General features: G+C 45.9%; 5 protein-coding genes across 9 annotated transcripts in view; 3 read left to right on the plus strand and 2 right to left on the minus strand.

Annotated features, from left to right (window-relative positions):
* The window catches only part of MPL (MPL proto-oncogene, thrombopoietin receptor), a 14,057-nt gene extending 11,619 nt beyond the window's left edge, over positions 1–2,438 (plus strand). The window contains exons 11-12 of the mRNA XM_025046435.1: positions 240–327; positions 536–2,438. Of these exons, the coding sequence (XP_024902203.1) occupies positions 240–327; positions 536–823 (376 nt within the window). The 3' untranslated portion in view covers positions 824–2,438. The remainder of the gene's footprint in view (positions 1–239; positions 328–535) is intronic.
* MED8 (mediator complex subunit 8) overlaps positions 1–25,413 on the minus strand; it is a 51,655-nt gene that overhangs the window by 4,210 nt on the left and 22,032 nt on the right. Inside the window, exon 8 of the mRNA XM_025046431.1 lies at positions 17,504–17,594. Within this exon, the coding sequence (XP_024902199.1) occupies positions 17,510–17,594 (85 nt within the window). The 3' untranslated portion in view covers positions 17,504–17,509. The remainder of the gene's footprint in view (positions 1–17,503; positions 17,595–25,413) is intronic.
* LOC112479359 lies at positions 3,278–7,121 on the plus strand. 2 transcript variants are annotated; one of them, XM_025046430.1, is made up of 2 exons: positions 3,278–4,501; positions 6,414–7,121. In XM_025046430.1, the coding sequence occupies exon 1, from the start codon at positions 3,278–3,280 to the stop codon at positions 4,457–4,459; it is 1,182 nt and encodes a 393-aa protein (XP_024902198.1). In that variant the 3' UTR covers positions 4,460–4,501; positions 6,414–7,121. The 2 variants fall into 2 exon arrangements, with proteins under 2 accessions (XP_024902198.1, XP_024902197.1); XM_025046429.1 differs by having other exon boundaries at positions 3,278–4,421.
* CDC20 (cell division cycle 20) lies at positions 19,362–23,482 on the plus strand. The gene is made up of 11 exons (XM_006911387.3): positions 19,362–19,501; positions 19,641–19,875; positions 19,992–20,140; positions 20,230–20,326; positions 20,512–20,640; positions 20,738–20,934; positions 21,053–21,147; positions 21,297–21,525; positions 21,679–21,804; positions 22,727–22,844; positions 23,224–23,482. The coding sequence occupies exons 2-11, from the start codon at positions 19,695–19,697 to the stop codon at positions 23,400–23,402; spliced, it is 1,500 nt and encodes a 499-aa protein (XP_006911449.1). The 5' UTR covers positions 19,362–19,501; positions 19,641–19,694; the 3' UTR covers positions 23,403–23,482.
* The window catches only part of ELOVL1 (ELOVL fatty acid elongase 1), a 5,094-nt gene continuing 3,361 nt past the window's right edge, over positions 23,681–25,413 (minus strand). For 2 of the 4 annotated variants that reach the window (XM_006911388.3, XM_015588973.2), the window contains exons 4-8: positions 25,198–25,278; positions 25,006–25,062; positions 24,809–24,914; positions 24,586–24,722; positions 24,198–24,419 (exon numbers count right to left, since the gene is read on the minus strand). In XM_006911388.3, coding sequence (XP_006911450.1) covers positions 24,198–24,419; positions 24,586–24,722; positions 24,809–24,914; positions 25,006–25,062; positions 25,198–25,278 — 603 coding nt within the window. Of the gene's footprint in view, positions 24,420–24,585; positions 24,723–24,808; positions 24,915–25,005; positions 25,063–25,197; positions 25,279–25,413 lie in introns of all 4 variants that reach the window. The other 2 variants (XM_025046433.1, XM_025046432.1) reach the window with 2 other exon arrangements.

The following is a 25,413-nucleotide window of genomic DNA, read 5'->3' on the forward strand; positions in this document are numbered from 1 at the left end:
TTTGAGGATATTCTGTACCACTCTTTTTTGAACCTCCCCACTAATGGTTTCCCTCCTCCACTTGAGGTTTCCTTTTCACCTATACTCCTTTGTCTTACTTTATTGCCTTGACTACACTCTCACCTCTCCAAGCTTTCCTCACCCACCTCACTGCCTCCCCGACTGCCCCACCCAGTGTTCTCTTCCTCCCTTCCAATTCACTCCCATAACTCAGTCTTCTTCTCTTCCTTCTCCCCCAGGAGCTTGAGGCATGCCCTGTGGCCCTCACTTCCAGACCTGCACCGGGTCCTAGGCCAGTACCTTAGGGATACTGCAGCCTTGAGTCTGGTGAGTACACTCCCTTGCCTATTACCCATCACCAGCCCTACCTGGAACTGGATCCTTGCCCCCACAACGCAACTTTTCAAGGCCCTTGCCTGCCAGCATTCCATTCCTGGGCCCTATCCCCAGCCAAACCCTCATTCCTACACAATCCACGTTCTCTTCCCACAGGACCTGCTCTAATCCACATCCCTTTCCTTCCCATCTCTCCCAGCCCAAGGCTGCCGTCTCAGATGCCTATGAGGAAGTGGAACCCAGCCTCCTTGAAATTCTACCTAAGTCCTCAGAGAAGACTCCCTTGCCCCTATGTTCCTCCCAGGCCCAGATAGACTACCGAGGATTACAGCCCTCTTGCTTGGGGACCATACCCCTGTCTGTGTGCCCACCTGTAGCTGAGATGGGGTCCTACTGTACCACTCACATTGCCAACCATTCCTACTTACCTTTGACCTGTTGGCAGGCCCCTCACTCCCAGTACCCTGGACAGGTCCAAACCCTCTAGACCTTTCTTCCCAACCTCTCTACCCACTCCACCCCACCCCCATACCATATACATCTCGGACCTCATTTCCATCCCCCTTGTTGATCCTCATAGCTGGAATTCATGACACTGATCTTTCAGTACCGCTGACATAAAGCCAGGACTCTATTACCTTAGGCAAAGTTCACTTGACTAAGCTCCTCTAAATCCCACCTTCTTTCTCCTCTTTAATGCCAAATTCTTCACTTCCTCACTTCTCATTTGCTCTTCGGACTATTTCAATTAGTTCCCCTACTACCACTTTGCTAATGAATCTGCTCAGGCAAAGTTCACCTCAAACTTTCTAATTGTAAGACCCAATAGGATCTTGTTAACCCAATCTCTCTGTGGATTTGTCATGTGACTACCTGTTTCTCCTTTAAATTCTCTCCTACCTTGACTTCCATAACATCACTGTCTCTTCTGGCTCCTGCCTGTTTGAGTATACTGGTAGTTAAGAATGTAAACTCTGGAGTCAGCACTGGGTTCAATTCCTGTCAACCCACTTACTATCTGTGGGCAAATAAAGTCTTTGAGTCTGTTTCCAATCTATAAAACAGGGGTAACAGAACCCTACAGAGTTGTGAAGAGAATTAATTAAGATAATCTAAGTAAAGCACAGTGCCTAGGATATAGTAAATGTTTAACATATCTAAACAATCATTCTTGTTCTCTTACTCTGGCATCTTCCACTCCTTAATTATTGCAGTCCCTCAAAAGTCCATTCTTAACACAGTTTCCAGTTCCACCCACTTTCATGGCCTTTACTCTATGCTAACTATTCCAAAGTCCTTGTCTCCAGCCCATACTTCTACCATAGCACCTGTCATGCCTTATGCAAGTAACTGTTACAGGTCTCCTGCTACTATATTGTGAGCTCCTTGAGGGCAAGATGTGTGATTTATTTGTCTTTCCCCTCCAGCACCTAGAGTAGTGCTTGGTGCATGGCAGTTGGCCTTCAACAAATGTTTTCTAAATGAATGAAATATTTCTGGACACCACCATCTTAACCCCATGCTAACCTCCCTCATCTTCTAAGCCATTCATATACAGCAGTAAATGTGCTTATGCCATTCTGGCTCCGGATTCCTCTGACCCATTCAAACTCTCAAACAAATGGATTGGTTTTTTTTGTTTGTTTCTTTCTTTCTTTTTTCTAGCTCCAAACATACCACTGTATCAATCAGGGTCTTGGCAAAAATAGATGGCACACTCAAACTGGATATCTTAATGAGAGTTTAATAAAGAGCATATTTATAAAGATGAGGCAGGATTTAGGAAAACCATCAAGGAATAGTGTAGTACCCCAGGGCTAAAAACAGCTGGGAGCTGGTTCCATCCCTAGGCATCAAGGAGTAAGGGGAGAGAGTGGTTACTAGATCTGGAGAGAGCACCTGTAAGAGAAGGCTACCTGGCAGGAGCAGTAGCCTTTGGTAGAGAGATACAGTCAACCTATTAAGACATGGCAGAGAGGGAGCCAGGGGAATAAATAGCTGAAGCTCACTCTTATCCCATCCTCTGATCTATGTATTAATTTGCTAGGGCTGCCGTAACAAAGTACCACAAACTTGGGGGCTTAAACAACAGAAATGAATTGTCTCACAGTTCTGGAGGCTAGTTCAAGGTGTCAGCAGGGTTGGTTCCTTCTGAGGGTTGTGAGAAAGAATCTATTCCACGCCTCTCTCCTAGCTTCTGGTGGTTTCCTGGCAATTTTTGGTGCTCCTTGGCTTAATAGTGTTAAGAGTGTGGTTCTGGGCAAAGATATGCTAACGGCCAACTTCTGCTTCTGTAATCTGCTTGCTTGTTTGATGATTAACTAGGGTATGGTTAATCTGCTTGCCTGTTTGATGTTAACTGGGGTGTGGCTGGGCTTTGTAAGCTGCCTCTTTTGGGAGCTCAAACCCTGTGTGGTAGAGTGTCAGTCACCGGTGGCTAATAAAGGCTCATAATTCATCTCAACTGGCTCTGCGGGTCTTAGAATTGATCGCGCCACAACATTAGGAGGTCCCAGCGAGATCTCTCTAGAGGGGGAGATCTCCTAAGACCCGTGACCCCGGCCACCTAGGGTGAGGACCTGCCCGTCCAAGGGACGGCCACTGAGAGACGTTCCTCAGCCCCGGACGCCAAGCAGACTCGCCCAAGAGGGCAGGTGGACAAAAGGTTTAATTCTGTAACAATTGGGCACAAGCCATCTGGAGCAGCTTCACCGGTGAGTCAGACTGCACTTGGATCTGTCAGTGAGCCCTAAAGAAAACTAGTGGAAGGCTGGACACAGCAATACTTCCCTAGTTTGGTCAAGGTCTGAGACGTCAGACTTGACTTCAGGTATTCAGGTTTCTGGTTCAGGTATTCAGGTTTTTGGGTACGCTAGCGTTTTGTGCTACCTGTAGTTTGTCTTGTCTGTCTGTATCGTGTCTGTCTGTCCGGACTTGTCAAATGTACTGTTACCCTCCTATTGCCTTGGTCTTCATAAGTTTACTCCATATATCGATGTGTGGTATTTTAATTTTTTCCTTAGGTCTGGCCTCTGTGGCCCCGTCTGACTGGACGCTAGCTCAGGGGATGATCCTAGCCCCGGCTTATTTGGCTTTTGTGGGGATCTTGCCTGTTTTTACTAACATGGCTCAGGCTTCTTCCTTGAATCGTCCTACCCACCTTCAGTGCCTCCTTAACCATTTTAAGGATTTCAGGAGACGAGCCCAAGCCTACGGAGCTAGTGTCACTCCCTTTGACCTTCAGAGGTTCTGCCAGTTAGATTGGGCCATATTTGGATCAGGGTGGCCATCAGAGAGGTCACTCGACCTGCAAACAGCCTTTCAGGTGCGGGGTATTATCTATGGAAATCCTGGCCACCCTGATCAGGCTCCACATACTGATGTGTGGATCGATATATTTTCTGATGCCCCCAAGTACTTGAAGGACTGCCGCTGCGGCCAAGAGTCAAAGGCGACTCCCAAGTCTGTCCTTCTCTCCACACCAAAGGGGCCAAAAGAGAAACCGTCTGGACACCTAACTCTCTTTACCCTGTCCTACAGGCACCCCCGGAGGACCCCGAGATCACTAATCCTCCTCCTTAACTCCTCTGGTGACCTGTTCCTGTCTCCATCTAACAGGAAGGCAGAACCCCTCCAGAGTCCTCCCCACACCCGCACTGGGGTTGTGTACTGGCCCCCACAAGACCCTGATCCTGTTCCTGACCTGTCGAACCAGGCAGCAGTCCTGGCCCCACTCCAGCAATTGGCGCCCCCAGTTGGGGGAGAAACCCAGAGGCCATTCATGGTCTATGTCCTTTTCTCCACCAGTGATCTGTACAAGTGGAAATACCAGAACCTCTCGTTCTCAGAGAAACCCCAGGGATTAACCTCTCTCCTAGAGACTATTTTCTTTACCCACCAGCCACCTTGGGACAATTGTCAGCAACTCCTCCAAGTCCTGTTTACCTCAGAGGAGTGGCAGCGGATCCTGAGGGAGGCTGCAAAAGCGGTATTAGAGCCCAATGGGCAGCCTTCCACTGATCCGACCTGCGTCCAATATGTTCTCCTGAACACCCGTCCGCCTTGGGACCCCAACACTGACCAAGGTAAGGAGGCTCTCCAACGGTATCACCAGCTTCTCTAGGGCCTCCGGTCTGCCACCCGATGACCCACTAACTTATCTAAGGTAAGCGAGGTCATCCAAACTAAGGATGAATCACCAGCAGCATTCCTGGAACGACTCTTAGAGTCGTATCGGTTGTATACCCCTATTGACCCAGAGGACCCTAATAATAGGAGGGCTGTGAATTTAGCCTTTGTCAGTCAGTCGGCCCCAGATATTAGAAAGAAACTGCAGAGGATGGAAGGGTTTGAAGGAAAGAGCCTGTCTGAGCTGGTCGAGATAGCCCAACGAGTATTCAACAATAGAGATGAGGTAGATATAGCACAGACTAAGAAGATGAGCAAGGTCCTGCTTGCAACCATGCAAGGAGCCCAGCCAAAGGGACCGCCACGAAAAGGCAGAGGCTGAGAACAGGCACCCATGGCGAACAATGGACCCAGGAGAGTCGGGTTAGAGAAGGACCAATGTGCATATTGCAAGAAAAAGGGACATTGGAAGAATGAGTGCCCTGAAAAAGGACAAGCCCTCAAAAAGAAGGCCCCCCTCGTCCTCTTCGAGGACACAGAATGAGGAGGTCAGGGCTCCTACATTATGAGACCCCGGGAGCCCCAGGGTAACTTTACAAGTCGGGGGCAAGCCTGTGAACTTCTTGGTGGACACAGGAGCTACGTACTCTGTTCTACGGAGCGCCCAGGGCCCACTCTCAAAGGAAAAGACACTTATACAAGGGGCCACTGGACAAGGAAAATCTTACCCTTGGACCCAAGCCAGGATAACAGATCTGGGAAAAGGAACGATTACCCATTCATTTCTAGTTATGCCAGAATGCTTGTACCCGCTGCTGGGTAGAGACTTGCTACAGAAGTTACAGGCCACAAACTCCTTCAAGGAAGGGCATACTGAACTGACTTTCAGGTCAGGCCCACCGGCCATTCTACTCACTTGCCCATTGTCTGAGGAATACCTTTTGCTAGAGGAGCCCCTAGCAAACTCGCCGGGGCTCTTGTCTAAAACCCCCCCGTTAACTGAATTCCAACAAAGGATTCCCGGTGTCTGGGCAGAGGCAAATCCCCCCCGGTCTGACATCATCCTCCTATTATAGTGACTCTGTCCAACTCAGCTACTCCAGCCCGGGTACGTCAATACCCTGTCAGTCAGAAGGCCCGAGTGGGTATCGCTGTTCATATTCGAAGGTTGAGGGAGGCAGGAATCTTAGTTCCCTGCCACTCCCCCTGGAACATTCCCTTGCTCCCAGTACAGAAGCCCGGCACCCATGACTACCAGCCTGTCAAGGATCTCAGGGAGGTTAATAAGCGAGTTGAGACCATCCACCCGACGGTCCCCAACCCTTACACTCTTCTCAGCCAGCTACCCCCAAGTCATCAAGTATGTAGTGTCATAGATCTGAAGGATGCCTTCTTTACTCTGCCGCTGGCCAAGGCTAGCCAGCCCATCTTTGCTTTTGAATGGGAAGACCCAGACAGACTTTACTCAGGACAGTTGACTTAGACTTAACTGCCTCAGGGCTTCAAGAATTCCCCAACCCTGTTCGATGAAGCCTTAAGTCAGGACTTAGTCAAATTCCGCCAGAGGCACCCTGAGGTAGTACTTCTACAATATGTTGATGATCTTTAGCTAGCGACTGAAACAGAATTAGAGTGTAAACTGGCTACTGAGGACCTACTCCAGGAGTTAGACAAGAATGGGTATCGGGTATCTGCTAAGAAGGCTTAACTTTGAACTCCCCGAGTGACGTACCTAGGGTACAATCTACAGAAAGGAAAAAGGACCCTGTCCTCTAGTCAGATAGAGGCTATTCTGAGGATACCTCAGCCGTGCACCAAGTGACAGGTTCGAGAGTTCCTGGGAGCAGTAGGTTACTGCAGGCTTTGGATTCCGGGGTTCACAGAAATAACTAAGCCCCAAGTTAGGGGAAGAAAAGCTAACAGAAGTTCATAATTTTTCACTGCTTAAGTCCTTGCAGGCCCTCTATCTCGCACGGCAGGAGACCCACCAACTGGTCTCCACCACCAGAACAACCACTCAGCATCCAGTCCAGCCATACAACCATGCTCCAGGAGATTGGATCTGGGTAAAGAAGGTACAGCCTGCTTCTCTTGAGCACCACTGGGATGGACCTTTCCCTGTCATCCTCACAACTCCCACCGCGGTCAAGGTAGCTGGACGCCGTCATTGGATTCACCATACCAGGATCAAGGCTGCGCATCCACCACAGACATCAGAACAATGGACCCTGCATCGGACAGAGGACCCACTAAAGATAAGACTATCAAGGGTCCAGTCTGGACCATCTTAATTCTCTCCATTCTAAAGTAAGGAGGTCTTTGTATGGCTTTTAGGTGAAACCTTACAGAATAGGAGAGGATTAGACCTACTGTTAACTACGTATGTCAAAAAGGGTGCAGGCAGGAATCAATGATTTGAATTCCCCTAAAAAAACCAGTGGGGAATGTTAAGGGTGTGGTTCTGGGCAAAGATAATCTGCTCACTTGTTTGATGATTAACTAGGGTGTGGTTAATCTGCTTGCTTGTTTGATGTTAACTAGGATGTGGCTAGGCTTTGTAAGCTGCCTCTTTTGGGAGCTCGAGGCTGATCTCCTGGAACCCTGTGTAGTAAAGAGTCAGTCGCTGGCCGGCTAATAAAGCTCAAAATTCATCTCAATTGGCTCCGTGGGTCTTAGAATTGATCGCGCCACAACAAATAGAACCATTACCCTTCTCTCTTTCATCTTCACATGGAGTTCTTCCTGTGTGTGTCTGTGCAAGAATTTTCCCCATTGTATAAGGAAACCAGTTATATTGGGTCAGAGCCCACCCAAATAATCTCTTCTTAACTAATTACATCTACAATGACCCTATTTCCAAATCAGGTCACACTCCAAAGTACTGGTGCTTAGGAACTCAACATATGAATTTCAGAGGGACAAAATTCATAATATCCTCCCATTTTTGGAAGCCCAAACAGAAGCCAGAGCCCAAAGGAATCTATTGATACAGGCCATATGAATTAGCCTCACAGGGCACAGGGCAGGGTAGAGAAAGATGAAGAGTGGGTCTCGATGGGACAAATGGATGACATCCAGTATACTCATCTTCCATAATTCCTTCCTCCAGCTGTGTTCAAGACTCCAACTCTACTCCTAGGGATTCAAGACTAGGATCGAGACCCAAACCACTGAACCTCTCACCTTTACACCCACTCAGCCATCATGTCCTGATCACTTTTACTTACTAAATTCCTTCTCCTTTTCTCTAACTCCACTTAACTACTACTACAGCTTTCTAATCAATATCTCTGCCTCCAGTCTCTCTCTTTTGCATCTCTCCAGTCTCAACTTGTATGTTGCCTCCAGACTGAGCCTATTCACCTCACTCCTTGCTCACTTCTTACTTCTAAATCTTTAGCTTGATTCTTCAGAATCTGATTTCTTTCTCTTCCACTATTTTCCCATGTGAGGATTAAAAGCGTTAATACAATGTCAAGTATATAATAAATACTCAGTATTTATTGAGCTATTTTTATTATTGTCCCAATTAAATTATTCTACCCCCTGAATATCTATATTTTATTCAAATCTTCCATGCCCTTTGCCTCCCTAGATTCAAGTCTTTTAGGTAGGAATTCCTATCTAACCAGCTCCTCGGCCTCTAATTTCCCATTTCTAAAGCTTTGTTCTCCTTCCCTCCAGACTAAGAGGAAATGATCTTTCTTTCCTAGACTGGAAAAGCTCCTTGTGTTTTCTATTCTGTTTCTTCCTGGGGAAGCTACACAGGCCCCTTATTCTATCAGCTGGCCCTTGCCTGACCCCTTTCACCTCCCCTGTCTCTTGCCTTCGCCTTCACATAGGCATAGGCCTCTTGATGTTGTACTTCCTCCAGCTCCCATGCACTGCCCCTTTTTCAGTCCCAGATTTCTCACACAAGTAGTTCATGCTTGCTGCCTCGACATTCTCCCCACCCTTCTTTCTGCATCCCTTCCCAGAGCACCCACTCTTCTGATCCCACTCTCTCCAAGGTCACTGATGATTTGTTTCTCTATGGCCAGTTCTGACCTCTTCTGTTATCATTCTGCTTGACCATTTTGCACATTAGAATTCCTCCCACTTCAAGATCCATGTCAGTATAATCTAGCTTTTCATTCCTTTATTTTAAAATGTATGAATTCTCTGAGGTTATATGCTACATCCAGCAAGTGGTAAATCCTGCCACATCCAGCACGGCCCTGGAAAATAAACGTGAGTGGGAACAGTGGGAGATTGAAAAAAGAAAGAAGACAGAAAGCTGGGATCAGGAGGTCCACTGCCCACTCACCGATGGTAGACGATGGTGCAGTTTTAGTTTTGCAAGCTGCTTTTATACAAGAACATACTAGGTGGCATAAGCAGTTTCCCTTAGGCATAACAACACTGTTTCTTCTACTTTTCCCAAGCCATATCTTACCATGACCTTCAGCTTGTTTGCCTGCCTGTGGCTATGTTTATACTTTCCTGTTCTCAGGAGTTTGCTGAGGCGAGGTAACCCTTGGTTGCCCTCACAGACTGTAAGGACTTTGTCAGCTTACAGTCCACTCTCCACCTTTCCTTTTAAATTGAAGCTGCGGTGCATGCAAACCAATTTGAGACTGTGCTAATTGTCATTGGAAGATTCGGCAGTTGACTGAAAGCACAGAAGAATACAACAAGTAAGCATACAATTCCAGCTAAAATTCAAAAAGTATGTTTAAGCATATTCAAAGGATTAAACCCTAGCAAACTATCTAATAAGTCTTTAGCTAAAGCTCGAGGATTGATTATAGTATCTTTAGTATTTTGAATGTCTAAAATTTCTTGATGCAAATTATGCAAATCTAAGCTCAAATTGTTATGATGCCTTGCAAATTAACCCTTTGCCAATTCCATAGTGACTGGTTATAAATCACGTTAGTCACACAGATTGCCTTATAGGCAGCATGACAGCGTAAACTCATCCTTTTCTCCAAGGCCTCAATCTCATTTTCATTCTGAACAACTGATTCCAGAGCATTTAATTTTACCTCTAATTTTAAGTCAATATCCTTTGACTTTTCATAGCTATGGATGTATTATGGGTTAATTCATTTACAAAACTGGCATTCTGAATGCTTTGTGACAATGCGACCGCAGCAGTAACTGCCGTGGCTACCAAAGATACAAAGACTACTATACCAGCAATAACCAGTCCTATAACTCTTTTGTCTCTGCTCAAGGCAGACTTAATTTCTAACAGAGTTTGAACACTGCTATCATCATACCAAGGCTCTTCCAATTTTGTTGGTAACATTATAAAACTAAGTTGATTCAAAACCAACAGATCTGACCCTTTGTTGTGAGGACTTACACAATTAGTTAGATTGCAATTGACACCAGATATATTAAGAAGTCCATTAGAAGCAGTTGTTTGTAATTGTCCAATTAGAAAGACATAAGGGGCAGCAACGTAGGCTCAAACCCCATGGCTATGCTCGATATCAAATCTGCAGTAGATGAATCAGACAGATTAACAAAGTCCAAGGCTGCAAAGGCACGCCACAAGTCCTTTTGAATGTGTCCCTTTGGGGTGGTCATCAAAGAAGCTATGTACCCTCCAGGTGTCATCCGGTCTTTTTGAGCAACAATGCGATGAGACCAATCATACACCGTCTGTGGCCATCTGGTTGTATTATGTTCCAAAGGCAGAGGATGAGCACATTCTAGCCAATTCATCCATCCTTTTAACTCCACTGATGTAGTATTGGGACAATAAGGTATCCCAGGAGGATGAGTTGCCAGCACCACCATAGTATTGTTAGAAAATCTAAGAATAGATAATTGCTGCAAATACTTAAACATGTCCTATAGTCCAGTGAGATTAGCAACACTAGCCACCACATGGCCGTCTTCAGGTAAGATTCAATTCTCAAGCATCCTGTAACTCCAGTATGAGTCCCTGCACACAGTGGTGCAACCGATGATACCCCCCCAAAATTAAAATTCATCCATTGTGGTTTTATATGGCTATCAGGATGGCCTCCAAGAACCTGCATGTCATCAACAAACACAGGTACATTAACATCTTCCCATGTAAATGGATGTAATACAAGAGGATTGGGATAATATGTCCAATAGTTCTCTCCTTTGACTATACTTACTTGTACAGTGAATAAAGCTAACATGGCCACAAACGATCGGTCAGGTGTGACAGACAAACCCTGACATCCAACCATGTCTTGTCCTGATGTTAAATGTTTAATATCCCCCCATGTGGGATTACACGCCCTCCGAGTCGCTCTGGACTATGGAATGATTACCGGAGGAGTGATCTTCAGATGCTTCAGGGGAGGGATGAGCTTCTCTGGGTCTGATCCATCCACCATCTTCACAATGTCTAACCAGCCTTTAAGGCAGCCTACGAGGTCTGTCAGCACCTTCAGGAAAAACACAAACATGCCCCTGGCCCCATACTAAAACAGGATTCTGGGCCATGCCATTCATTAGTTAATGGATCTTTCCAACGAACTACTGCTTGTGGATTCCCCGAAGGGGACCAGAACCTTTCTGTAGCTGTTTGACCATCATCATCTGTGTTTAAAAAATTTAAAGTAAAAAGCACTTGATTTAATACATTTTGAGTCGTGGAGCTAACTCCCCCTTTTTGTTTTTGTATTTGAAGTTTGAGGATGCGATGAACTCGTTCTACAATGCCTTCTTGAGGATTATAGGGTATACCTGTTACATGTGCGATCTGGAATTTGTGACAGAATTGTTGAAATGTCTTGCTAGTATACCCAGGTCCACTGTCAGTCTTAATTTGCTTAGGAAGGCTTAGGACTGCAAATGTTTGTGAGCAATGACTAATTATATAACTAGTGCCTTCTCCCGAATGAGCGGTAGTGAATATAAATCCTGAAGTGGTATCTTTAGTAGTATCTATGTATGGAGTATTGTGGAAAGACCTAACATGAGTAACATCCATCTGCCATATGTGATTAGGTAACAGTCACCTTGGATTTACTCCATAATGAGGGACAGGCAGATGAATTTGACATTGATGACATTGCTTAATTTGACAAGCACTTTCCATAGTTAGGCCAAATTGCTTCCATAAGGCAGATGCATTCTGATGGTGTAATTGATGACTTTCTATAGCTAACTGTGTAGGGGTAGAGAGTGCAGCAACCAGCAAATAGTAAATAGGAACATCTCCATCAGTGCGGGTAGCGCAATGGACATGTTCATTTCCTTCAGCTAGTGGCCCTGAGAGCTGCGAATGTGCTCGTATATGTCCAATGAAGCATAGGTCATTCCTAGCTTGAATAAACTTTTGAAGCTGTATGAATAAATGAAAGAGTCTCTCATATGCCATATGTCTAATAAAGGCAGTTTCAATAATTTGACTTACAGTATGTAAATAAGCACTAGCACTGTCTGAATAAATATTTACAGGTTTTTGCGGAAACAGCTCTAAGGCCCAAATTAAAGCCAATAATTCAGTTCTCTGAGCCAAAGTCATGTTAGTCTGTTTTGAATAAGTCTGAGGAGGAGTATGTACTGCAGCAATGCCACTGCTGGAGCCATCTGTGAAAACAGTAATGGCCTTGGGGATTGGTGTCTGGGAAATCACCTTAGAAAATATTACCGGTGTTAGAAGCAAAAACTATATCAGCTTATCAGGTAGATAATAACAATCAACAGTTGTGTTACATTGAGCTAATGATAATGACCATGAATCAGAATATTGATTTAACTATACTTGCTGCTTCTGATTATAAGGAATAATTATAGTGTCAGGATTTCTTCCCAAGAGCTGTCGCATACGGGTGTGACCCTTATCTATAAGGACAGCAATTAATTCAAAATATGGGTTAAGAACCTTTAGACCAGAATTTGGTAAATGTAACCACTCTATTGGGCCTGATTTCTGCCAAATAATCTCAGTTGGTAGGGGCTTAGTTGGGCAGATTACAAGTAACAAAGGCAGAGAGGGATCTATACGATAAACCTGTGTATTTTGTATTGCTTCATTTATTAATTATAAAGTCTGTTTAGCAGCAAGAGTTAACTCTCTGGGAGAAGAAGGAACAGAATCCCCTCTCAATATATCAAACAGAGGCTGCAGTTGTCCTATGGTGATTCCTAACTGCGGTCTAAGCTAATTAATATCTCCAAGTAATTAAGCATTTTTAATGAGTCAAACCGAATTTGAACTTTTTGTGGTTTAACTATATGCTGCAAAATCATAGTTCCCAAATAAGAAAAAGGTGCAGACCTCTGCACATTCTCTGGTGCAATGCAAAGACCATAGTTCTGTAGATACCTGCAATTCAGCATATGCTTGCAGTAGTATTTTTTCCTCTATGTGTGCAAGCAACATGTCATCTGTACAATGGATGATATAGGAGTTTGGAAACTTTTCTCTAATTGGCAATACTGCTTGAGCAACAAAATTTTAACATAGTGTAGGAGTATTAGCCATACCTTGTGGAAGAACCTTCCATTGATACCTCTTCATGGGTTCCTTAAAATTAAGTGAAGGAATGCTAAAAGCAAAGTGCTTCTTGTCTTCAGGATCTAATAGTATAGTAAAGAAACAGTCTTTTAAATCTATAACAATAAGATGAAAATTCCAAGGAATCATCGTGGGAGTAGGGAGGCCAGGTTGAGTGGCACCCATAATTTCCATAGTTAAATTAACTGCCCTTAAATCTTGCAGTAACTGCCATTGGCCTGATTTCTTTTTAATTACAAAAACTAGAGTATTCCAAGGACTAATGGAAGGCTCAACATGACCTGCCTTAAGCTGTTCATTAACTAGCTGCTGGGCTGCAGATAACCTCCTGAATTAGGGGACATTGGTCTACCCAAACGGGATCATCGGACTTCGAAGATATTTTTTCCAGCTGTAATCTTACATGAGGTAGCAGGAGCTACCAAGGCCCCAGTTACAAATTTTGATATCCTGCCACGGTCCAGCCACGACAGGATCCAGGGGGCCCCGAAGGTGGGCAAGGCGTCGGCGCGGGAGACAGTCGACTACACAACTCAGAGGCGGTGTGACACTGTTCCATTGTATTGTGATTTGAGTACAACTTTTATACTTTTTATTTTGGCATTTGATTATACTTAGTAGTTAAGGTAGCAGGGAGTTAAATTTCTGTGGTTAGGCGAAGCAGAAAATCTTATAGAGTATATTATTATTAATGTTCATGATTAACTAGTACATTTTTCTCTCAATCATTAGAACAGAACTACCTGATGAAACAATCTAAACTTTTAATTCTTATATCTATTACGTAAGATACAGTTTGATTTAAGTAAAGGTGATAGATAGATGTATTCATAACAGCAAGCATTGGCTTGTGGGCAGACATTGTTCTTCTTTCTGCCTGAAGAAATCTTTTAAATGCTATTCGATTTATGCTATATCTAAAGTTCAAGCTGAACCTTTCTCATAGCTGTTCAAAAGTTTCCTTGGTGCAGTAATGAGGAAAATATTTATAAAAATCAGGTTTACAAAGCTGCTTTCATAAGCTAAGTTTCTGTTCCTTTGTTTTTTAAGCACTAAGGAGGTCCTGACCCAGCCAGCCTTTCTATGAAACTTAAACTACTATAAGGCACATGAATTCCATCTTTATTCACTATATGTATACTATCTTTATTATAAGCTCCTGTATAAGGCAAAGGAAGATCAGGTAATCTTTTCATACTATTAGCCCCACTAGGTGGATACCAGAGTTCTCTATTTATCCACTAGGCCACAAAAGGAGGCCTTTCCATGGTAGGCACAGGCTTATGAGTAAATTTCTTATCCTTTACAGATTTTTCTACTAACTGCGTGGGAACAGGAGTATAAACTGGTTCTAGTAATTCAGCTTGTTATAATTTATTCATAACATCTTTAAGAGGCGCATCAAAAGGAATTTCCCTTAATAATTGTTCAAATAAAGGGTTTACGCATTCTGGACACGTCAGGGTGACTAGAGCTGATTCCATACGCAGGGAATTTACTATGTTTTCCTCAGAGCCAATTTTGAGGAAATCCATTTGTACAGCGTTTACACTTACTAGAATTTGTGCTACCCAAATTCCCCCTATTAATAGGATCATTTCTAAGAAACCAATTATCCCTAAACACATGCCACGTCCTCGTTCTTGACGATGCATTCCTTGAAGCCTCTGTCCCCATCTCCGGACCTTGTCATGCAGTAGGGTAGAAAGAGGATGTGGCAATATCCTACCCCAGAGCAATCATATTTAGGTTGGCCTTGTATAAGTTGCATATGGCCTTGTTGCTCCTTCCCAAGTCCGCCAAGAGGGATATAACCTTGTCTAAACATCATGTTAGAAACTTGAGTATTTGGACTAAAAATCATAATCTTTAGCTGTGACAGAACATCTCTTCCCCATAAATTAAAAGGCAGACCAGGAAGTACATAAGGACTGAAAGAACCCTGTTGACCATCAAGATCTGTCCATTGTAATATCTTTGAACTTTGTTATGGTCCTTGAGCTTGTGCTATGCCTTGCAGCTCAGTTAAAGCTGGAGCAGTGGGCCAATTGGAAGGCCAGTGCTTATCAGCGATAACTGATACATCACCTCCAGTATCTAAAAGACCAGAACACATTTTTCCTTCTATCAATAAAGGCATTATAGGTCTTTCTTGTTTAATTTGTTGGACCCAATAAAAATCTGGGGAACCAAATCCAGATTTTCCCCTCTCCCTAGAACTTAATAGTTTCGCAGCCTTTATATGAGGAATAAATACTAATTGAGCAATTCTATTAGTTGATAATATTTGAACAATTGTTCATACTATTTGAGCCATCATTTTAATTTCCCCTGTATAATCTTCACCAATAACTCCTGGCAACACCTGAAATCCCTTCACAGTCATGCTACTTCTTCCTAAAATAAGACCTACTGTTCCAGGAGGAATAGAACCCCATACTCCCAAAGGAATTGCTTGAGGCTCCATTTCAGGAGTTAATACGTATCGGGTGGCGGGACTGAGGTCCAGTCCTGCGCTTCCTGGTGTAGTGCGAGAGTTGTTGAATGGTGGGCTTGCCTGAGATAGCCATTCACATTGGGCGGCAGGACCACTGATGGATTGGTAATTAGTGCCCCCATTATTTGGCGGGGCCGGGGCCGGCCCCAGGGACCATTTCCCTGAATCAGGTTTCCCTGGACATCATAGATAGACTTACAATTATTGGCCCAATGTACCCCTTTTTGACATCAGGGCCAAACTCCAGGCACTTTAGGTTTACTTGCCCCTCAACCACGTGACATTGGGTTACTTCTAGAACCTCCAGCTAAATTCTTGGTGGGACATTCCCTTGCAAAATGTCCAGCTCTACCACTTCTGAAACAACTATTTCCACCTTTCATTATCTTCCCCTGTGGACCCTTTATATTACCTAGAGACTGGGTGAGGGCAGCATCCAGAGCAGCCCCCTGCACATATGCTGGCCCAATATCTGCACAAATTCTTATAAAATCAGACAAACTGGCAGTTTTTCTGTAAGGTCTTAATGCTGTCTGACAAGGTTTGTTAGCATTCTCACAAGCAAGTTGCTTCCATATTATATTCCCTGCTTCACTATCAAATACTGTTCTAGACATAGCCTGCAAGAGGCGAGAAACAAAATCCTGGTATAATTCATCAAGGCCATGCCTTACATTACTCAATTCCTCTGATTTAGCCCCGGAAGTAGGAAGGCTGAGTCAGGCCTTCATGGCACAAATATTAATTTGTTGATATGCCTGGACCTGATACACCAGCTGCTGCATGAGATTTAAATATTGTCCTTCTCCAGTCAACACTTCAACACTTATAGGAACATTGTGAGCAGCATTAAGCCTTGCTTGCTGTCCACTGAGATCACTCTTCCACAGTAAATAATCTCCCTCTGATAAACAAGCCCTAGCAATTGATTTCTAATCACTGGGAGGCAAGGCTTCACTCTGAAAACCCTCAATAATAATTGATTTCTAATCCCTGGGAGGCAAGGCTTCACTCTGAAAACCCTCAAGCATTGCCAAAGTAAAAGGCGCTGTAGGCCTATATGTAGCATAAGCCTGTTTCAGGTCTTTAAGCATCTTAAAAGGAACAGCAGAGTGTTCTCTACTGATTTGCCCATCTACTTGTCTCTCAGTGACCGGAGACTTAAAATCCCCCAGTATCTTCTCCTTGCTCTCTGGCTATCTGCAATCCCTGTTGTATGGGAGAACATAAGGTTTTAGAGGTTACAGTCAAAGTAACAGTATTTCTCTTAGGCTTGGTCCCACAGGAAGGAACTACAGCAACAGCCACAGGCGGCGCTCCATAAGATAATTCTGCCATAGCCGCAACCAGTCCTGTGGCAGACTCTTCCCCTTCCTCATCTGAGCTTTATCAGAGGACTCTGTAGAATGATAATATTTACATTCCTCTGTTTCTAACTCCTGCTTATGCTCTGGCGACAAAAGCTCCTCAGTTAAAGGAGGGGCTGAAGGCAGTTTTCTTTAAAGCTTCATAACCCTCTACTGTACTCTTTAATCTCTGTATTATAGCAGGAAGTCGACTGGCAGAAGGTATAGGGTCAAGAGTGTCCCTTACTAGTCCCCATAAGGCAAAAGTTGGAATAGGAAAATCTTTAGGTCCTTCAGCTGAAAAACGTTCCCGTAAGTGCACTCCAACCTTTTCCCATGATTCTAAATTCACTGTCCCTTCATCTAGGAACCAGGGACAAGTTCCCTGTATAAAATCTAAAACTTGCTGAATCTGGTGAGTGCGCACACTACATCCCCTAGCCCTAAGTATAGCTTTAAGCATTTCTACAAAAATGTTCCGGTCCTTTGACCCTTGTTGTCCCATGTTTTACTCCTGATTATTACAACCTATTCCTATCATTTACTAAAGGTCTTGAGTTTACTTAACACCTTGAATTTACTTAACGCGCATTTTTTTTTTTCCTTAAATTTTACCAGGCTGTTATCTGTACATTCTCCCTCCTCCTCTCCTTTATTCTTTTGTGCGCGCTTTTCTGAAGGAGTTTCTCCTCACCTTACCTTTTTTCATGTCTTCCTATACTTAGGTCCCTGTTCAGGCGCCACTAGCAGCATCCAGCAAGTGGTAAATCCTGCCACGTCCAGTGCGGCCCTAGAAAATAAACCCGAGTGAGAACAGTGGGAGATTGAAAAAAGAAAGAAGACAGAAAGCTGGGATCAGGAGGTCTACTGCCCACTCACTGATGGCGGACGATGGCGCAGTTTTAGTTTTGCAAGCTGCTTTTATACGAGAACATACTAGGTGGCATAAGCAGTTTCCCTTAGGCATAACAACACTGTTTCTTCAACTTTTCCCAAGCCATATCTTATCATGACCTTCAGCTTGTTTGCCTGCTTGCGTCTATGTTTATACTTTCTTGTTCTCAGGAGTTTGCTGAGGCGAGGTAACCCTTGGTTGCCCTTGTAGACTGTAAGAACTTTGTCAGCTTACAGTCCGCTCTCCACAGTTATACTCTTAATATCTTTTTTTTCTGCAGTTAACCCATACTCCAGAAGCTGCAAACTGCTGGCTATGTCCCACCTTCAGATGTTTTGTTTGGCCCTTCCCTATGCAGAAACTCTCACTGATTCCACAAGGCCTAGTAAATAATGTCCAAAGTCCTTAGCTTAAAATTTAAGGCCATGATCAGCCTGACTCTAGACTACATTTTCTATGTTCTCTGGAGTTCTGGGACTCCCCATCCAACTCCTCGTTTTCCAAGATAATTGGAAATAAGAGAACATGAACACTTCAAAATCAAAGATAATAACAATATTGAATTTGGGCTAAGAGCCCAGATTTTTCTCTGTCCTCATCAAAGTTTACTCCACTGCTCATTATTGTCCATGTGCCTTTAGGCAAGTTTCTAACCTTTTTCTGACCCAGTTTCTTTTTCTATAAAAGGGGATAGAGTATATGCTCTATGGGAGTAAGGATTAAGCTCAATAATGTATGTAAACTGTTTAAACAGTAGTTAGCAGATGGCCAATAAATGGTACCCATTATTATTAGTAGTAGTACTATTTTAATACTGCTTCACCTCTAAGCATATTCACGCAATTCATTCAAGTCATTTTTTAGAACACTGAATTGAATGGGAGTCAGACCTGGATTCCCATCAATTTGTGTACCTCAGTCAAATCCCTGGGCTTCTTCATCTGTAAAATATGGACACGCTGTCAGGATGGGGAGGGTGCACCACCACAGATTAGACTAGTGGATCTCTAAAATTCCTGACACCTCTAAAGCCCCATAGGGGTAAGCCAATGTCTTCTCAGGGCAGGCAAACCTTATGTTCCAAATAGGCAGGTCTGAATCCTAATCCTTTTTCTTGACTATAAAAGAATTCATCCCTCTTTCAGTCTCATTTTCCCTGTTTGTAAAACAATAACAAAACAATTTTAAAAGTAAACACCTGTACTACTTCCTTCCTAGCAGAGTTCCTACAGGCACAAAGCAAACGGCGGATGCATCCTAACTAGCTCTGACCTTCTTCCTGCTCCTAAGCTTCTCAACCCTTTCCCTGCGTCCCACCTTTGCCGCTGGTCAGCCGCCCGCTGTCTTTTTCTTCTTTAAATGGCTCAAGTGTTTTAGGTCGCACCATCGAGTTCTACACTTAGGCATTATAAATACGATCCGCAAGCAGACTTTAAGTGTGAAGGGCGGGCGAGGGGAACCTGAGGAATGAATGAAAGCGACTCCGAAAGGCGGAGGCATCGCAGGCCCCACCCCCAGACGCTCCCCGCCCCTTCCCTCTCCCTTTCAAACACTGGTTCTCTGGGACGGGTCTTACGCTTTTCTCTCACCCTTCAAATCACGCTCCACGGCTGGACTCTCGTGAGATCTGTGACTTGCCCCGGAAGACCCGCCCCCAGTGCCATAGAGGCCAATGGGAGAGGACGACAGTTGCGACGGTTGGGTTTTGAAGGAGCCAATGAGTGCTTGGAGCGGAGAGTTTAAGAAGCGTAGGTCTGTACGTCTAGGGGTGGTCTGGGATCGGAACCTGTTGCAGGCACACGGTGAGAGGCTACTGGGCCTAGCCTTGGAGGTGCCGAGGCTGGGGGTGCCGGGCTGAGAGGGGCTGCAGCGCAGCTGCGGCTGGAGTGGCCCTGACTGTGTCGTCGGCCCTCCCAGAGCACGGTCACTTGTCTTCCCCAGGGCTCAGCAGGCATCCATTACGAAGACCCCTCCCCCTCCAGACGCTCTGCTCCCATGGCGCAGTTCGTGTTCGAGAGTGACCTGCATTCGCTGCTGCAGCTGGACACACCCATCCCCAATGTGCCCCCCGCGCGCTGGCAGCGCAAAGCTAAGGAAGCCTCGGGACCGGCCCCTTCACCCATGCGGGCCGCCAACAGATCCCACAGCGCTGGCAGGACCCCGGGCCGAACTCCAGGTCAGTGGGTGCGGCGGGACACGGGGAGGGAGAGAGAACGGCTGAGAGCAGCCTACGTGCCCCCTCCTTTGAGATCCTTGTCAGACTTACCTGTGGCTTCCTTCTCCCCGCCCCAGGCAAATCCAGCTCCAAGGTTCAGACCACTCCCAACAAACCCGGCGGTGACCGCTATATCCCCCATCGCAGTGCCTCCCAGATGGAGGTGGCCAGCTTCCTCCTGAGCAAGGAAAACCACCCTGAAAACAGCCAGACGCCCACCAAGAAGGTATGTGTCCCAGAAAGACTTAAGGCAATGGACCCTTCTGTATACTTTGCATAATGCCATCCTGCCTCACCACCACCTTTATGTGTCAGGAACATCAGAAAGCCTGGGCTTTGAACCTGAATGGTTTTGATGTGGAAGAAGCCAAGATCCTTCGGCTCAGTGGAAAACCACAGAAAGTCCCAGAGGGTAAGACCTGAAGTTCTTGGTTTTTTGAAGGCGAGGTCCCCACATCCCCAGGGCTAAGAGGAGATGAGTGTCTGCTCTTTCCACCTAAGACTGAGGGGAGGGAAAATGTTTATCTGGCCTTCCAGGCTAGGGGCAGGGGAAGTTGTCAACTTTCTCAGCATCTAGACTCAACTCTGTTGCCACAGGTTACCAGAACAGACTGAAAGTACTCTATAGTCAGAAGGCCACGCCTGGCTCCACCCGGAAGACCTGCCGTTACATTCCTTCCCTTCCAGACCGTATCTTGGATGCCCCTGAAATCCGAAATGACTACTGTAAGTGCAGCCTGCTCCTTGCTGGGTGGATGGAGAAAGAGGGCCTGTGGACCAAGCAAACAGGAATCTCAGGCTCTTCCTTTTGCTCCTTTGGCAGACCTGAACCTGGTGGATTGGAGCTCTGGGAATGTACTGGCTGTGGCGTTGGACAACAGTGTATACTTGTGGAGTGCTAGCTCTGGTGACATCCTGCAGCTGCTGCAGATGGAGCAGCCTGGGGACTATGTATCTTCTGTGTCCTGGATCAAAGAGGGCAACTACCTGGCTGTGGGCACCAGCAGTGCTGAGGTGCAGGTGAGACTTCTCCCTGTGCCACAGCTCTATTGTCCCCCAGACCCAGTGGGCTTGCCCAGCAGGAGGATGTTAATGCCAAGGCCCAATCTCTGATTATAGTGGTCCTCTTTCTCGCTAGCTATGGGATGTGCAACAGCAGAAGCGTCTTCGAAACATGACCAGTCATTCTGCCCGAGTGGGCTCCTTATGTTGGAATAGCTATATCTTGTCCAGGTCAGTGGTTTTTGCTAGTTAGTTGCAAAATCAGGCCATGATTTTTGCCTATCCTCCCCAGACTGTACACCTCTGAACTGAAGCAGCTCTGGCCTGCTGGTGGCATTTGGTGCTGCCACGGAACCTGATTCTCTTTTTCCTTCTTGCAGTGGCTCACGCTCTGGCCACATTCACCACCATGATGTTCGGGTAGCAGAGCACCATGTGGCCACACTGAGTGGTCACAGCCAGGAAGTTTGTGGGCTGCGCTGGGCCCCAGATGGACGACATTTGGCCAGTGGTGGCAATGATAACTTGGTCAACGTGTGGCCTAGTGCTCCTGGAGAAAGTGGCTGGGTTCCTCTGCAGACATTCACCCAGCATCAAGGGGCTGTTAAGGTGAGAGTGGGGCTGGGCTGGGGTCTCTGCAGACCCTCACCCAGACCTGCGGAATATTACAGGGAGATGGAATGGTGGGATTGGACTATGCTGATCTGTGACTCCTGTAGCTTCTTGTCTAGTACCTGTTGACCCCACCTTTATCCCATCTAGGCTGTAGCTTGGTGTCCCTGGCAGTCCAATATCTTGGCAACTGGAGGGGGCACTAGTGATCGACACATTCGCATCTGGAACGTCTGCTCCGGGGCCTGTCTGAATGCTGTAGATGCCCACTCCCAGGTAGTCTTTTACCTATTCCAGCCTCTTACTCTCAGATGTGTTCTTACTCTTTATAGTATTCTGGGGCAACCATGTCCCCACAGTGGCTTTACTAACTCTGTACCTTAATGATTTCCAAACTTCTAAGTCAGCTCTCAGTCTGGAGCTCCTGACTCATATTTCCAACACTGTTATTTCCACCCATGTCTATAGGTGGCACGACCCTAATATGTCCCACATTAAACTTGTCACTTCCCCTTTGCCTCCCTCAAATGTATTCCTCTTCACCCTCCTCCTCTTATATTGTCTGAGACAGAACCTACTCAGAAATCTGAAAACCATTCTAGAATCTTTCATCCTCCTCAGCTAGTCATCAAGATATACATTTCACATCAGAATATCATTCATGTGTCCCCTTCCCTCAGTCTCATCCTTCCCGGTGGAGGCCCACTGCACTGGTCTCAGCATTCTTATTTACTCCAGCCTGTCTATACTGTGGTCTGGGTGGTCTGTTACTGTCTTCCTTAAACCTTGCAGTGGCCCCCATCGCCTATAGCATATGATACAAATCCATTGGAATCTCAGGCTCTTGCAGGATCTCCCTGCAACCATTCCAGCTTCTTCTTCCACCACGCCCACCACCCCTGCCAGCCCCATGTAGCCTTCATTCTAGATTTGGGCTTTGGAGCCAGAATTCAAATTCTGGCTCTGTCAACCTACTGACTTAACTTGCATGTGATCTTAGGCAAGTCAATGAACTTCTGCTTGATTCCTCATCTGTAAAATAGGTGACTGTTAACTCTCAAAAGGCTTTTGAAAGAACTGTAGTGATTAAGTATGAGCCTATAGCACCTGGCAGGATGCCTAACATTAGAATGGACTAAAGTTCTGATATGAGTTGTGTTGACTCTTACGTTGTGCCCACACCGTCCCCTCTCCACAGGTGTGCTCCATCCTCTGGTCTTCCCATTACAAGGAACTCATCTCAGGCCATGGCTTTGCCCAGAACCAGCTGGTTATTTGGAAGTACCCAACCATGGCCAAGGTGGCTGAGCTCAAAGGTAGGTGCTAAGTGATAGAAGCCAGACACAAAAGGCTACATATTATATCATTATTTATATAAAATGTCCAGAAGAGGCAAATGCAGAGATAAAACAGATTCATGGTTGCCAGGGACTGAGGGGACAAGGTAATGTGAGACTGTCTTTATTTTATGGAGTGATGAAAATGTTCTGAAATTATTGTTGTGATGGTCGCACCACTTTGTGAATATACTAAAAACCAATGGATTATATATTTTGAAAGAAAAATTTTATGGTATGTGAATTAATAAAGCTGTTATAAAAAAACAAAAAAAGTAGGTGGCCTTCAAAATTGGAGGGCAGAAGTATGTCTCCATTTATATGTGCTGCTCTCACTCGTTTCCTCCTCATGCCCCAGGTCACACAGCCCGGGTTCTAAGTCTGACCATGAGTCCAGATGGAGCCACGGTGGCATCAGCAGCAGCAGATGAGACCCTACGGCTATGGCGCTGCTTTGAGTTGGACCCTGCACGGCGGAGGGAGCGGGAGAAGGCCAGTGGGGCCAAAAGCAGCCTCATCCATCAAGGCATCCGTTGAGGATCAACTCATCACTTCAGTTTTTTGTTTGCTTTTTTTATTTTTCTAATAAAGTCACGTCTCTCTCTTTTCTCCTTGCATGACCTCTGTCCCGGTGGCCTTCTGAAGTGGCTCCTTCCTACTGTGTTCATAGAGCTAGAAACATCTGTCCCGTGGGAGCCTTGATCATCCCTCTTGTTTTTAGACCAGGCTAGCATGTTTCATTCCCCATCTCCACACGCGCACGTGACCCCATCTCCACACGCACGCACACACACACACACACACACACAGCCTCATTAGTTTCCTCCTGTCACTTTTAATGAAGACATAAGTGAGTTGAAGCAGTCTCCACAGGCTGTATTTTCTCAGGCCTTCTACCCACTCTGACTTTTGATCAGAGAAGCTCCTGCTTCTCCAGTGGAAAATGAGGGAGCCTGGGTCCACAGTGACAGATTATTGCTGACCTCTTCAGTATGAGGAAAAAGGCCACAAGACCCTGGTGGGGGCCAGCCCTGAGTGTTCCTCTCCCAAGTTTAAGGCAGGGAGTGGGAAGTAAGTCCAGCCCTTTCAGCCTCCAGCTCTGGAGTAGTGGAGGGCAATGAGGCCACATCCTTGGGGCTGGTCGGGAGAAGTAGGTGAGGAATGGAAGCAATGGTCCCTGTGTGCCAGCTGTGGAGAGGGAAGGGCCTGTCCCCTGTTCAGTCTTGACCACATAAGCCCTGGTCACAGGTGCAGGTGGGGAGGACAATGACAGATGCTGCCCAATGTGCAGTCCTGAGGCACTTAGGTGGGCGCCTAGCTAGAGCATGTTTCTCAGTTGGCCTTGACTTTGGTGGTACCTGAAGCTCCATTTTGCTGAACTGCACGGGGCAGCCGTTTGCCTTTGGTGTAAGAATGATACCAGAAATTGGAGAAGAGCACAAAGAAGATGGTGCCGTACATCCAGATGAGGTGGATGATGACTGGATACTGGTAGTTACAGCTGGGCATGAAGTAGTACTGGGAGATGTGCAGTGAGACCAAGACAAACTGGATCTAGGACAGAAAGGCAAAGGTCAGGGAATAGAGGACTAAACAGGGAGTAGAGACTAAATATTCAGTGGGTGGGGCGGGGTGGGGTCAAAGGTGAGAGAAGTCAGATAAGGGAAGGACCCAGACTAGGAATGTTAGGATGGTTACAGGCCAGGTCCAGGCCCCTCACCAGTTGGATGGCAGTCATATGCTTTTTCCACCAAAGGTAGGGCTGAGCCACAGGGCCGACAGCAGACAATCCATAGTACAGGTACATGATGACATGCACAGAGGAGTTTATCATGGCATGGAAAGAGCCCATTCCTCCTGTGAGTGGACAATAAACAGGGTCAGGAGAGTTGAGCCTTTGATCCCCAGTACCTGCCCCTCTTCCCCGAGTGGCTTTCACTCACCTGGGGCAATGTTTACGCCCCACCACCAGCTCCAGGGAAGCACTGAGTGGTGGAAAACATGTAGAAAGGTCACCTGTCCATCTTTTTTCCGGAGAATAAAGATCACCTGAGAGAACAGCAGGGCAAGGGGTTTCAGAGCCAGTGCCTCTCACTCTTATCCCCCCCATCTCAAGTTCTCACATTTCATATACTCTCACCGTGTCCATCAGCTCAATGAACTTGGAGAAGAGGAAGAGCCAGGCCACTCGAACCATCTGCAAGAAGTCAGGGCAGCCTTAGGACCCCCACACTGCTCCAAGAGCTTCCCTAAACTGGCCCATGAGTACAGGTCACACTCAAACTGTTCCTATCCCCAGGCTGCTTTTGACCTAGTCCTGGCTGCTGCTTACCCTCAGTGCCTCCGGGTTGTTGGAATAGTCCACAGGGTCACAGCGCCAGGTGTAGCTAGTCAGCCAGCCAGACATCAGGAACTAGGAAGGGGTGTAGATTAGGCCACCAGAGTTCTCTCCCTCTCCCAGTCCCTCCCATTTTATAGTTGAAGAAATGGCTCTGAGTCTCTCTGGAAAGGAGATGCCATGCTCTGGCTCTAAAGCCTGCCCCTTATC

The sequence above is a fragment of the Pteropus alecto genome, unplaced genomic scaffold (genome assembly GCF_000325575.1).
Source record: "Pteropus alecto unplaced genomic scaffold, ASM32557v1 scaffold484, whole genome shotgun sequence".
Taxonomy (NCBI): domain Eukaryota; kingdom Metazoa; phylum Chordata; class Mammalia; order Chiroptera; family Pteropodidae; genus Pteropus; species Pteropus alecto.

Bases quoted from the DNA above. Each gene is read 5' to 3' on its own strand.
- LOC112479359 (XM_025046429.1), top strand. From the start codon at position 3,278: ATGTACTGTTACCCTCCTATTGCCTTGGTCTTCATAAGTTTACTCCAT. The intron at 4,422-6,413 runs GTAAGGAGGCTC...TCACTGCTTAAG, and splicing joins GGACCCCAACACTGACCAAG to TCCTTGCAGGCCCTCTATCT.
- CDC20 (XM_006911387.3), top strand. From the start codon at position 19,695: ATGGCGCAGTTCGTGTTCGAGAGTGACCTGCATTCGCTGCTGCAGCTG. The intron at 19,876-19,991 runs GTCAGTGGGTGC...TCCCCGCCCCAG, and splicing joins GACCCCGGGCCGAACTCCAG to GCAAATCCAGCTCCAAGGTT. The intron at 20,935-21,052 runs GTGAGACTTCTC...CTTTCTCGCTAG, and splicing joins CCAGCAGTGCTGAGGTGCAG to CTATGGGATGTGCAACAGCA.